Below are 14,042 nucleotides of genomic sequence, written 5' to 3' on the forward strand. Positions count from 1 at the left end.
ACTCATGTCAGTTATTTATAGTTTCAAATGTACTCCTCTATTTTATGATAATGTTAATTTTTGGTTATGTATCTGAAGGCCTTCCATAACATGTGTGTAGACAGGTTTCTGGGGCTCCAGCGATACTCCAACTAGCACACTGGACTGGCAGTGTTATAGAATAGATGGGAAGCATTTCTGAGATACTGTGTCTGAAGTCACCACACTTTAATTATTTCAGTGCTACTGCTCTAAGATCTCACAATATCTGAGACATTATTGCTTAAAAAAAGATCATTCATGTGCCAGATGCTGCATCCAATAAGATAGAAAATAGAAAAAATACACAAGGGCAGAAACCCTGTCAGTAATTTACAATTCATATCACATTATTGCAGTAACTTTGTATAGCATCCACAATAACAAAAGCACCCTAGTTAACTTAAATTTATTAGGAGACTTATTTAGGAAACGTAATAGAGTTTCCTAAAGCTTTTCATGTTATCTTTTCTTCACATCAAAAGAAAAAACATGAGGGACTATGATAAGAATTAGGCCTCTGATTTTAACAACCCATTAGCTGCATCAAACATTAAGTAATGACATTGCATCGTCAACAAAATAGGGACAGAATATCTCTTATGTGTTAATTGTTGGAGCAGGGACTCTAGAATTACTAAAGACAGTCAAAAAGTCACTTTTAAAAAGTAAAGAGGGAGGATGAGGTCACATCCAGTAATAAATAACATGAAGTCACTAAATCAGTAAACAAAACAAAAAATAAGATGCTAGAAGTCAAATAAAAAGTGAGAAGATAGTAGGCAACTTCTTGTACAGGGAGGACAGCAACAATTCCCATATGCTTCTTTAAAATTAAAATTTTACCTTCAAATTATTTTTTTTTATCATCTCTTCTGCAGTTGCTTCTAAAAATCACAAAGGTAACAGCTAATTATATCATTACTTTAGAGAATTATTTGTAGAAGCACCTAAAGAAAGATGAGAGAAGATTCATCCAGGCACAGCAGACCTTTTCTCAGACTACTCCTAAGGATACTGGAAGGCCTTAACCTTTGCAATGCTAAGAAGGGAATCCTCTAAGTACCATGAATATCCTTTCCCATAAGCATTAAGAAGGCCATAATAATTTCCAAAGAGCAGCAAAGCCAGACTGGTCCTAGTAAACCTGTGGGGAAGAATTCTAGAGTAGTTAAAAAAAAAAAAAAAAAAAATGCTATTTCCATAGTTTTCAATTTCAGAGGTACAATTCAAAGTGAGTACATTAGTTCCATGTCCAGTTCTCATGCTACCTAGGAAATAATATGATAAGATTAAATAACTGATCTGGCATGCTACATCAAGGGAATTCTTAAATGTTTACACTGTGATATGATAACTTCATAAATTTATTTCTGTTTGGATAAGAGCGTTACTTTAAGATAACATTTAAATGGCAATTAAATAGTAGTGTAGATTGGTTTACGTTAGATAATTTAAAGTGGCAATTTACAGGTATCAATTCTATGGCTAGCATACTGAAGCAGAACTTCATTACTGTCATTGCCATCAAATACCATATAGCAAGGAATTGAAAGACAATGAAATACTCATTTTGAAAATGTTCTTCAAATGTAGCACACAGTAACAAGAAGTCTGCTTAATATATTACTTTTTCATTTTAGTCTTAGCATGACTTCAGATATTGCCGTTTGTAAAAAATAATTTAAATTGTTAAAGTAAGTATTATGTAAATGATTTAAAACCCAATTAGAGATACAGTAAATACCATGTTTCAAAGGTCAAAGCAATATAGATTACTGAATCACACAGAATCACAGAATTGTAGGGGTTGGAAGGAACCTCAAGAGGTCATCGGGTCCAACCCCCCCCTGCCAAAGCAGGTTCCCTAGAGCATACATATTTTATTTAAAGAAACTAAGATTTAGATCTAGGACTTTGCAAATTAAGTTTTACACCCTTTAAACACAGTTTTAAGGCTTCTCAATGAGCTGTGAAGCCTTAAATGGCTTCTTGACGAATTGGAAAGAACAGAATCAAATCCTGTTACACACTAGGCAAATATATACCTTCATTAAAATTAACTTAGCCTAAAATAGGAAATCTGTGACAGTCAAAACTTTTTTTTTTTAATTGAGCTACCCATTCATGAAGAACAAACTAATTCAAACAGTTTTACTACTGTTTTACTATAGTTTTACTACTGAAATTATTTGCAACTTGTTTGGAAAGGAACTCAACTGTGAGTAGGTTCAGAATGTTCTCAAAACACCAAGAATCTCTGTAGAAGTAAGCAAATACATAAACTCAAAAGTTTCAAAAAGAACACTGCAGTGGGAATTTCTTTTTTAAATTTGCCCAGAAAAGTAATGTTTCAGCACAGTGACATTCGTACAAACTAATCTGTGTGTTATGCCACACAATTCCGTAAATTACATAATAAATCCTGTAAACGCTATGAAGATAAACACTGATTTCTCAACTAAATTATGGATATACCTGTTGTAAAAATGTAAAGTGAAATCAGGAGCAATATTACATAAAATCCTGAAAGTCACAGCATAAACCTGAGATTTGGGCAGTTTTATCAAAATGTCCTAAATTATTTGTATGTATAACCAGTCCTTACATCTTACTCACCATGTATATTTGTTTGCCTCAAACAAAGAAAAGTAGACAGTTTTGTTTATCCAACAATACATTAAACCAAAAAATGATTAGGTATTATCAAATTAAATATCATAAATAAAGTGTATTTACAGTATTTTCTAATTATTAGACAACAGAATTATCAATTGTGCAACAAACTTAAAACACCCAACATCAAAAATGTGAAGTATTACTTAAATCTTCACGTATTGATTTTACAAAAAACTATTAAAATATTTAAAAATTCCCATTTTATCTATTTTAAAACAAAGAAATTTCAAAAATGTTTAAGACTATTAAGAGTTATCAATTACACAGGCACTTCACATGTAAACAATCTACAGTACAACTGAAAAAAATATTTGGCACCAACCTAGAAGACTGGAAAAAAATCAATGTGTCCTTTTTCCCATTGTATACTGTTTTGTGTAATCACCATACACTCAGACTAAATACTGGCAATGTTGGAAGTGCGTTAAGTTACAATCAGGAGTGCAAAAAAAAAAATAAAGAACACACATAAAGCTTTCTGAAAGAATGAAAGTGGATTACAATTATCAGTCACTGTATTTTTACCATCATACCATCGCTACATTTTTGTTTTACCTTTGAATCAAATGATTGACTTTAATCATTCAAGCAAGGGGGGATTGGGTTTTGTACTTCTAAACTAATTCAAACAACATTTTCCATGTAGAAAAGAAATCCAGCATTTAACTGTAACACTCTGAGATGATAAATGTCAGGTTTTAACTTAAATGAACTGGAAAGAGAACCTGATGCTACCAAAATCTCTTTGTGCATCCAAAAGACAAAAAATCATTATGGTCTTTCAATGTCAGCTGACTCCAAGGTTTTCATGTCCAACTTCAGAGTAAGGCGCTCTACAGCATCTGGACAGATATTAGTTTTTGATGGCTTGGATGTTCCCATGTAGGAAGCTGAACTGCTCCAGAGCAATCCAACAGATCAAATGGCAAGCTGCCTGGCTTCCAAGAAGTCATGTTACATGGAGGAAAGCTGAGATACTTTCAGTGTAGGCAATTCAAGCAGAGCTTGAACTGTGAGGCCAACTTTTACAAGGCCTCTTTCCTCCAGAATGTGATGAGGCAAGCAAAGTCTTTCCTGTAAAATAAAGTAGTGCATGTATTAAGCTTGATTCACTTTTTCCAAGCTAGGTAGCAAAAGCATTCTATCTGAAGTCACACATACATTACACATTTGCGTAGAAAATGTCTTCGACTTTAAATTTTGCATGTTGTTCTCTACAGTAACAGAACACTCAGAAATTACATCTGAGATCTGACTGTTTAATTGTGAAAAAAATACTTAATTATGAATGCAGAAACTAGCAAAAAAAAGAACATTTACTTAAAATATTAAACTAAGACACATAAGTACTGTGCTAATTCCCTAAAACCAAAGACATTCTTTACAAAAGTAAAGCAAGAAAATCAGGTTGATGGGCACTGCTGGTCTGCTTCTTCTTTTCACTGTTTTGGAAGCATATTACTAATTTTCCCCTTGGGACCTCCCAGAAATGCTGACAGACTTTGGCCCTCACTAATGAATCATTCTCCACGGAAGTCATCTTTCAGTTTCAAAAGACTTTTGCAACAGAAGTTAAATACTCTTCCCCTCAGTTAGATGGTGCTATATGGAACTCGGTATCCGGTGAATCTCTGCATTCCTAACTTATGAAAGTCCTGTGATTCCATGCAAGATGGAAGCTGTGGCAGAGCAGCAACCCAGGGTTTTAAATCCATTAATTACTTTTCTTGTTCCAGTGAAATGCTATGAGTTTTGTGTGTCTCATAATATACAGGAAATGTTTTGGTCTTTCCGTTTTTCCTCTTGCACAGGGACGTGTGGCAAGGGGAAAAGTATGGAAGTTGGGCAAAAGGAGCACGAATAGTGAGCTGCAACTACAGTTAGGTTATATATTTCTTTAACTGCATTTAACTGATTTTTACTAGGCAGACACTGAAATTCACTCCAAAATGAATTGCTAAACAAAAGACTTAAATATTACAACATCATCCTCTCACATCAGTTCTTTTGTTTAGACGATATTTTATTTTAAAGGGAAGTCAGTATTTGTGCTATTGGGAAATAACTGTAAACCCAAAGTTTCCTCAAAGTTCACACCACAGGCCAGAAGACCAGGGAGACAAATTCTTTTTATACCTTTAAGTTCCCTGGTCAGTGTAATAATCACTACTGCTCCCTTTCTGCCCCCATGAAAAAAAAAAAAAAAAAATCAACTGCAGTATTCACTGACATACTTTCTGTGAATATATTAGTCAATAAAACAATTAGCATACCTGTGGAACACCCAATTTTTTACAAGCATCAAGAAAGTTTTCAACATTTCTTCGGCACTTTGCCATACTGAGTTTAGGCTGTAAAGACAGGGTATTAGATTTTCATCACATATTTGTGAAGGACTGTATAGGACTGTATATTTCTGCAAATTCAGTAACAGTTGCTTAAACAGAAACTAGAACAAGTTCAATGAAGATTCAAGTATAAGAAAATAGCTAAACTAAACTGAGCCTTGTTTAATGCTTCTTGAAAAAAAAAATTGAAGTGAGGAATGTAGCCAGTTAGTATAGCAAATATGATACATGATTTTTTTACCACTGAACTTTGAAAACTTATTTTCACATAAGATGCAACAAAAGTAAAATAAACAACTCACCACTGCTGGCGATGGTACATGAATGCTGGCAACAGAGCGTGGTCTTATGTGATTGGCTAAATGGCAAAGAACTACTCCATCCATCAATGCTGCTCCGATATCATCTGGCAAAATTACTTTTAACCTTGACTCAAGATTCTGTTAAAAAGCCCGTAAGTAAAGTTACTTTCAACATTACCTAATCATTAACTTTAAATCGACTGTATTTTAAAGCATGCAGTTTTAAAAAGGCGTTTTAATATTAACATGAAGTAAATGGAATCAATCCACACTTCACTGAGTACAACAGTACTGTTAGCTGCATCATTGAGCTTATAATTCCCTTTGCTTTTTTTTTTTTTTTAAAATGAAAAACCATATATGTTGACAGACATTCAGCCAGCAACTACCATGACAGAGCTCTCAAAGCCCTATGATGAACCCACTACTCACAAGAAAGCACAGAGTTTAAGAGCAAAACGTTAGGCTAAATCCCTCATCAACTGTTAGTGGGAGGAATTTGTGGGTTGAAATCATATATAAGTTTACTAGGAGGAGGGAACACAACCACTGATGAAGTCACAACCCCAAAGTAAAGCCATTTATGCAAGTAGCAGTTAAATAGCTAAGGAAAGGGTGTCCAAGAAGTACCCACACTTGTGTTGCAAGAGAAAGGAAGTAGGAAATGTTTTATCCCATTCCAGCAACAAGCTTTAATTGCTCAGGAAGCGGACCAGACAGGGCAGAAACAGCCTCCAAAGACACACTTGAAGTTAGTACTGCCCTTGAAAGCAGAGCTGCTATAACAGTATTTATCATTCATGGTAGATTTAGTGAACTACAGTTGTTAAGTATCTTAAGAACAGAACTATATAGGGCAGAAAAAAATTACCTTACCAGAATTCTGACACCTAGATTCTATTCAGTATTATGCAATTTGTAGCAACTATCTACTCTCAAAAAGCATTTGACTATTCAGAAGACTATGACCAGCTCTTTCTTCAAATCTCAGGTCAAATAGCAGCACGCACAAGCAGACCTATGGTCTCCCTAAGAACTTCAAAAACCTAAAAAAAATAAAGCCTTTAATTTTTCATTTCATTTTCCTAAACTAAAAACATTTAGTTCCTGGTTCCTGTTTTGCTTGGAGCAAAAAATAGTAACAATGGAGCCTGTTAGATAACATTACTTAGAAAGAAATGTCACTACAGAGACACCTTTGTATATCCATAAGGATTTGCAGGTTTTTATTACAAAGGTTTGAGTTGTGGTACAAACTAAACACACTGCACCCACATCGTAAACAATTGTACATACATTGCGAAGTTGTCTTATTTGTTCCCTTTCTTCCCTTAAATGCTCCATTTTCCTTCTCATTGTAAATCCAGGATCCATCGCTCCATAGTCTTGGCGAGATGCACGGCTGAAAGCTATTGAACATTAGCAAAGTTAGTTTTCAGAATTCAGATTTATTTTTTTAAGTAATGGTGGGGAGGAGTAACTCCAGGGATAACAGTGGGTAAAAAAAGCTATGGCACTTTACAGAATAAATATATTTCAGTATTGCGATGTAAAAGACACTGTCTATGAAACTTGTTTTTTGAATAAAATGCACAAACTATCCTATTTAAGTGGAACTAGGTTACTAGAAAACAGAGGCATAATAGACTTCAGTATTCAAATATCTAAGGTATATGATTCCATTTGTACTTCTGCAAGTGTATCTTGCAAGCTAGCTTTGAAAGTGTTTTCATTATGTTTTACTTTTAATCAAGCATAAAGACTAAGGAAACTACAGAAAGGAACAGGACTTCCTGATCTAGCTTAAAATTGAATACTTTTTAAATATATGTACGTATGTCCATGTGATACACAGAGACAAAGTAATTGCTTATTAAAGCACTAACTGAAAAACATGGAATGTCTTATTCAAAAGTTTAGAGCTCTTATTAAAAAAGCATGTCTTAAATGCTCTAGCTACCATTCACTTTACTATTCATCATTCTTGGAAACCCTTCAAATAACAATTGTATTTTATAAAATCCTTGCAAACAAATTCCTCCATAGCAATACCTCTGTATCCTCAAGTATTTTACCCTATGCTTTTGAGCAAAAAAAAAAAAAAAAATCAGTACTTCCATTTTTAAAACACGCTTTACTGTTTCTAACAGTTTGGATTTTAGCAAGACATCTATAAAACAACCAAAAAAAAGTCACAGAAATTTTAAAGACATTCTTGTGGAACCACTCCTCTAACCTTACATACAAGACTATGTAGTTTGCACACAGAAAAATACAATTGTATCTCACCTACAATGTCTTTGGAAGCATCTAAAAACGACAAGGATCTTGTGTTCTAACGAAGAAAAAAAAAATGCCTTTCAGCACTCTCTTAGAACTAAGGCAAATGGGTCCTGCTGTTTTAGTGCTGAGAGCTGGCAATGACTCCTACTGCACAAAGAAATGGGCTGAAATGTCCAACAAGTCTGCTTGGTCCTCTCAATTCTACATCTTCCTGCAGCCCAGGATGCATGTAACTCAGAAACCTCTAGACGTGCACTGCTAGGTATGTCCTGGTATATACAACTAACCTATCTCTGGAACAGAAGTTTCATGCAACTGCTTACAAGTCACAAGTGACTTGAGGGCCCAGACGGTGCCATCTGCGTCATGTAGACAATCCAGTCTGATACAACTGTCTTCTGGGGCTATGGCAGTCTTATAGAATCACAGAATCACTGAGGCTGGAAAATACCTCCAACACAAAGCACTAATATATATGACTCCTTTCAAAGCTCTGATCCAAGCATCCTTTTATAGGATCAATTAAAAAACCTACTTCTCATGAAGCTCTCTTGCCTCAGCCATGTTTCAAAAATAACTGAATGCTCTTTCCCTGTTCTTTGACAGTGACAAAACATGCAGAAAATAAGTTAGTGACATTTACGAAAAAAATCACTGTGCAGCTTTGGGAACTTTCAATTATTAGACATATGCTTTGGCAAACCATGTATTTTCCAGTACTGTGCTTACGTTAAGTTCACTGAGTGAAATGCTGTACTGTGATCTCCCTTCACATTCATTTCAATTCATGCATCTGTTGTCCTTATCATCTATTCCATCCTGGGGAATAAATATCTGTTCCCTCATGCTATTTTAGAGAAGAGCAGCTTACCTGACCTTGGTCTGAGACCAAATGGTCCATGAGTGTTACTATCTGTCCTTTCATAATCCTGTTAAAAGAGGCAAAGTCAATTTTCTTCCATTTATTACAATAATTAACATTTGTTTTCATCAAAATAGCATTTAAATTATTCTTTCCTAAAATAAAGCTCTTCCGCTTAACTGTAAAACACTGCTTTGAAGGGAATACTATGAAGTAAATGGAATCAAAGTAAACTCACTAACTGCAGATAAAATTATCTTATCAAGGAAGACAAAGCAGCACCAGATTAACTAAAATCTATTCTAAGATTAACTAACATCTATTCTAAAACATTTCAAACAAAACATTCTGTGAACTGAATTCTAAGCCAGATGTAAGCAAATACAACAATTTTTCCCAATGCCTTGCACTGAATTTCCTAAGAAATGTTTACTTTCAATTATGAAAATCATGTTTTCCTTATGTCACCATCTACAAAGGGAAGATGCACTCAGTAATCTGGTATGTACATGAGTTATCCCTAGTTCAACTACTTCCATTGTTTCTATGAGATGTTCCACTCACTCCACTCTCTTAGGTTCCCTTCTGACATCTGGCAGAAACATTAATCTTTAGCAGGCCTTATTTATAGCTTACTAGAGTACTGCAATCACAGTGAGACTAAATGGAAATTCCTTAAAAAGGAAAGCAACCGATGAATGAAACTGTAAAGCTGTATCACAAAGGTGATAGACAATCATAAAGGATGAAACCACTCAAGCAGTGTCAGTACATGAGGGTTCCTTATGATGAGGTACAGAACACTGAAAGACAAGTTTTACTTGAAATCCTTTAAGCAGCTATCATATAGGGACAACTAGAAAATACACCAATTTTCATTTATCTTGGTCATTTTCATTAAAAAAAAATAATGGAAATAAAACAATGCATCTTTCTTCACAACAGTCAAAAAAAAAAAAAAAAAAAGAAGAAATCCAGGAGAGATCAGATAATTGCAAAGGTAAAAATATGCTATGATACACATCTCTGATTCTACTTTTGCCTTTTTAGTATGATGAAATATTCATAACTCCAGTTTCAAAGGAAACTACCAGCTTTATATCTGCATGGGAAACCTGGTGACACAAGTAATGTGCACAAAGAAATGTTTCTTGAATGAAAAATGAAACCACAAACTTGTACCTCAGACGACACAGGAGACTGTGGGGACACATTAGTATTATCACTGTCTTGCTAAAAAGAAACCAAAGAGATGGAATTATAAAATGAAAATAATGATTTAACAAGAAAATGTAAAATTATGAAAAACACCATACATGAGACATCCAACATTTATCAAATATGGCACAAACTTGTAGCAACTGAATTTAAAAATATGTAAAGCAAGGAAACTGCTCACTGCTTATATAGAATATTACTTTTATATTACCTTTGCTTGATAGCTCAATTAACTTCGTTATTACTGAAGCAAGTAACTACCCTACTCTTCCCCAGTATACTGTCTTGGTGGCTTTTTTCAAATAGGCTATAATATTTATTGTGCTATATTTTTACTATGACTTTGGAATGCAAAGTCTGTTCGCACAGACCTGTTCCATGACTGTGGCTCAAAAGTGTTCATAGAAGATAAACGAATAAAACAATTTTCTTACATATTCTATGCAATTACTATTTCTTACCTCATCATTTTCATTTCCACTTGAACTCTTTCTGGAAGACTTATACTGCAAAACACATACAATTATTACTTTAAAATGGAAGTATGTTTTTCATTTAAACTAAATGGCCTGATATCACTCAGATGTTACTTATTACTGGTGAAACTGCTGAGTAAAAAAAACATGTTACAGAAATCAAAAGGAGCACAAAAAAACAGACGAGGAACATCTAGTTCTTAGGTTACTCAAGAACTACAATGCTGAGAGAATAAAAACATTTCAAAAATACATTTATAATGTGAACTGACTACATATGAGACTTGACCCAAGCGGAAAGACCTGAATAACTGTTCCTCTCATGCATTTTTTGTTAGAAAAAATAACGTGTAACCCATGAAAGTTACATACTGTAAAAGCAGCTCTTAAGGTTGCTTATACTTGGCTAGATTGACCTGACAAAGTAAAAAATGAAAAAAAAAATGGAAAAAAAAAAAGTTAAAAACGGCAAGATTTCCTTTACAACTGCAAAGCCTGATCACATCCTTTTATCTAAGACCACTGCTTTTTCAGAAGAGGTCTGCCTGATTTTTTGCACATTGCTTCTGCCCCACATCCTGATTACCTGAGAAATACAGTCAGTAGGAATGAAGGAGAGATCAAAACAAGAAATATATAAAAGCAGTATTTAGGTAAATAAATGTATTTCATTGTCTCCAGAGGTTAAAAAAAATGCACATAGAAAGAGTTATACCTCCACAACACTGTAAGTGCATTATGCACTTACATAATGCATTACCTGTTTTTATTATATACTTAGAACACAGGATATATTAAAAGAATAACTTTGGAACTGTAAGGATAGCTTTCCTTCAAAGATTTTTAGGGGTGCATACAGATTCTAGTTAGAAGATAGAAGAATTTCTCAGAAAGAAAAAGCTGACTCGCAACTGCATTCTTTAACATTAATAAATATGGAACTTTACATAATTCTGTTATATGAAAATCATATGTATTAGTTAGACATAGAAGATGACTGTCTCCTTCAAAGTTACAACTCTGAGCACTCTGAACAGCTTTAAAGTTTGAACTACATGTTGAATAATGCATACGTGTCAGTGTACAGTAAAAAGTGTTTCTTTTGAAAATCAAAGTCTAGGACAGACGTAACCTTTGGTAGGAATCCTACTGCCATTCATTTTCATTACAAATTAAGTGTCTTTTCGAGAGTTACTGACTGATGTCTTTTTTTTGTTAAAAAAGGAACAATGAACAGAATGCACAGTCCTGGAGTCATGTAGTGACATGTTATACACATCCATGACTGCGTATTGTGCTTCTGGGATATATTTCCTGTGTATTTGAAATTAATTATTTCCTATGTATTTACAAGGGAACATACTGATTTGGTAACTCATAAGCCAAATATTAATTTTCTGTGCCTTTATACAGGCCTTTGACAGTTCGGTGTTCAGATTTCTCCACCGTAATTAACCATACCAAAGCTAGCACATAGTAACTTCTTTTCATTCCTGGATGTGCTATCCAGAATTTCAGCTTAGATGGAACTAGAATCCAAAGCAACTACAAACTCCTCCAGCAAAAATGCGTTTTGGTTGATAAAATTGTCTTAGATGGTTAAGGTTTTTTGTTTGTTTGTTAACGTATTTAGCACGATAAAAATTTGAGTTTAATTTTAATTTTTTTGAATTTAATTTTATTTTTTTTGAATTTAATTTTAACTCAACCTAGCACTGGTCAGAATTATTCTATTCTACAAAAATTTATTTGATGCTGCTGCATTAACTTCCTATCTGTTCTACAACAAGCAGACACTGACATCTGGTGACCAATGATACACACTGCAAACAGCAAAATCAATATAGAGAAAATAACCTCTTATATGCAAACTGATGCAGAGAACCAAAATGCGTAAATCACTCATTTAACCATGCTGACTTAGGCTACAAAAAAATCCCTCAAACTGGATCCAAGCTGAGAAAGAACCAATTACTGAAGATTAGTTTCTAGCTTTGAAAGACGACAACTGCAAATTACTTTCTTATAATTAATAAACAGTCTTCAGTGGACTCCTTTCTTCTTCTTTTCCTGTGCTTTCACATTAACCTATTATTATACATTCATACATAATACATTACACGTATTATTTGACTCAAAAGATTCAAATAAAGTTACAGCTTAACTATAAAAATTACAAGCAGTACAACCTATAACATTTCCTTGCTTCGACTTAGTTACATAATTCCTTGCATTCTCAAAAATTTGCATTACTTGTAAAGGAGAAAGAGCCCGAAGCACCCAGGACAAAAAAGTCACCACCATTACCCTACCCTGCATTACCTTGAAATACTCTTTTCTAATTTGTTTACTTCTCCTCCTTTCTTCATTCTGCCAAATCACTGGCTGTATTTCTGGCCAATGCTGCTCATCCATTGAATCCTTCTGATTTTCCAATGGCTAGAAAAGTTCAGAAGCACTTTTACATAAAAGGTAAATACACCTTGCATACATTATTGCAAACTATTATAAACTACAGTTATAAATTCTTGGCCTCTCCCATTTCACTTTATGACACAGAAGTGTTACCTTAATGGTGATTCTGCTAGAAATCTCTTAGCTCCTTTCTTCTGAAATATATTTCATACAGGAAAAACAAACTGTGAAATAATTCTTAAGAAAATAACGTCCTTTTCTGCACTGAGCCTAACATTCATAGGTACATTAGGAAGCCATCTAATGCTACTATAAATAATTTCAAAGAGCCAATCAGAAGCCAATAGCACATCTAATTTCTCAATCTGAATATTCACTTACAGCTAGTACTACATCTTCTTAAAAAGGCTTGCATTACATAACACTGGTCAAATTATGTTGAAGTGTATGAATTTCTTTTTATTTTCCACCACAATTATACACATACAATAACTATGTGTGCAAGCAAATTAGTACAGAAGTTTTCCGCAAGAAACAACCACTTACAGCAAATAAAACTATCACCACTTTTACGTTTAGATACTTACCTGCCAGCTGTATGGAGACACTGGAGAATTGACTTCATCTGTTGAGACACTAAAAATTAAAATGAAAGACATTATGAAATTCTATTACTACATTGTTGTGTACTTCAAGATCAAAGTCACTTTAAAATAGTAAAAAAGTGATCACTTAACATGCAGGTTATCTGCGACATTTCTTTTGGCTAGCTGTAAATCACGTCCACGATGTGACTAAAAAGTGTGAGCTATGCAAGTAAAACCTCAAATTGTTCTTCAGTCTCCTTTACAGTACGCTGACGTGTCATCCACATTACTTTATTCAATACTTTATTCAGATATAGCCCTTTCTTAACAATGTGGATTGATCTTCAGAAATGCACCTCCATTGTTTGTTTCTCAAAGCAACCATCCAAACATTTGTTCAAAGCTGACAAAATGCCTGTTCTTCAGTGTTTAGAAGACTCAACCTTCATTTCACTGTTAGCTCTCTATAGCAAAGTAGAGGCTTGTACTAACAATGGAAAGGAGAAACATTTTAACATGGGAAAATGAAATGGCAAAATCTCACAGACTCTCTAGAACAAGAACAGTGCCTGAGCTTATTTAAAGTTCTCAGGAAAACAGAAAAGTCTGTATTTGGTGTCACTTCAAAACTTACTAAATCCTTCCGTGAAATTCACTTCTATCAACATACCAACAACCATTTCATTCACATTCTGACACCTAAGGTAGAAAACAGGCTTAGAAGCTATACACCAAGACTAACAGCTGGGGATTTAATGTAATGACACAGCACTGTGTGCAATTATGATAAATCCTAGAAATTCAGAAAGCAGCTAGGCACAGAAATTGAAGCTTCTTTTCTTAGCTTCTGCTAC

At 34.1% G+C, this 14,042-nt stretch overlaps 1 protein-coding gene across 1 annotated transcript in view; it reads right to left on the minus strand.

Annotated features, from left to right (window-relative positions):
• Positions 1-1,868: 1,868 nt before the first annotated feature.
• The window catches only part of LRCH2 (leucine rich repeats and calponin homology domain containing 2), a 37,548-nt gene continuing 25,374 nt past the window's right edge, over positions 1,869-14,042 (minus strand). The window contains exons 14-22 of the mRNA XM_032196035.1: positions 13,189-13,237; positions 12,509-12,625; positions 10,172-10,216; positions 9,675-9,725; positions 8,502-8,559; positions 6,644-6,756; positions 5,348-5,485; positions 4,971-5,048; positions 1,869-3,771 (exon numbers count right to left, since the gene is read on the minus strand). Of these exons, the coding sequence (XP_032051926.1) occupies positions 3,652-3,771; positions 4,971-5,048; positions 5,348-5,485; positions 6,644-6,756; positions 8,502-8,559; positions 9,675-9,725; positions 10,172-10,216; positions 12,509-12,625; positions 13,189-13,237 (769 nt within the window). The 3' untranslated portion in view covers positions 1,869-3,651. The remainder of the gene's footprint in view (positions 3,772-4,970; positions 5,049-5,347; positions 5,486-6,643; positions 6,757-8,501; positions 8,560-9,674; positions 9,726-10,171; positions 10,217-12,508; positions 12,626-13,188; positions 13,238-14,042) is intronic.

The sequence above is a fragment of the Aythya fuligula genome, chromosome 13 (genome assembly GCF_009819795.1).
Source record: "Aythya fuligula isolate bAytFul2 chromosome 13, bAytFul2.pri, whole genome shotgun sequence".
NCBI lineage: Eukaryota > Metazoa > Chordata > Aves > Anseriformes > Anatidae > Aythya > Aythya fuligula.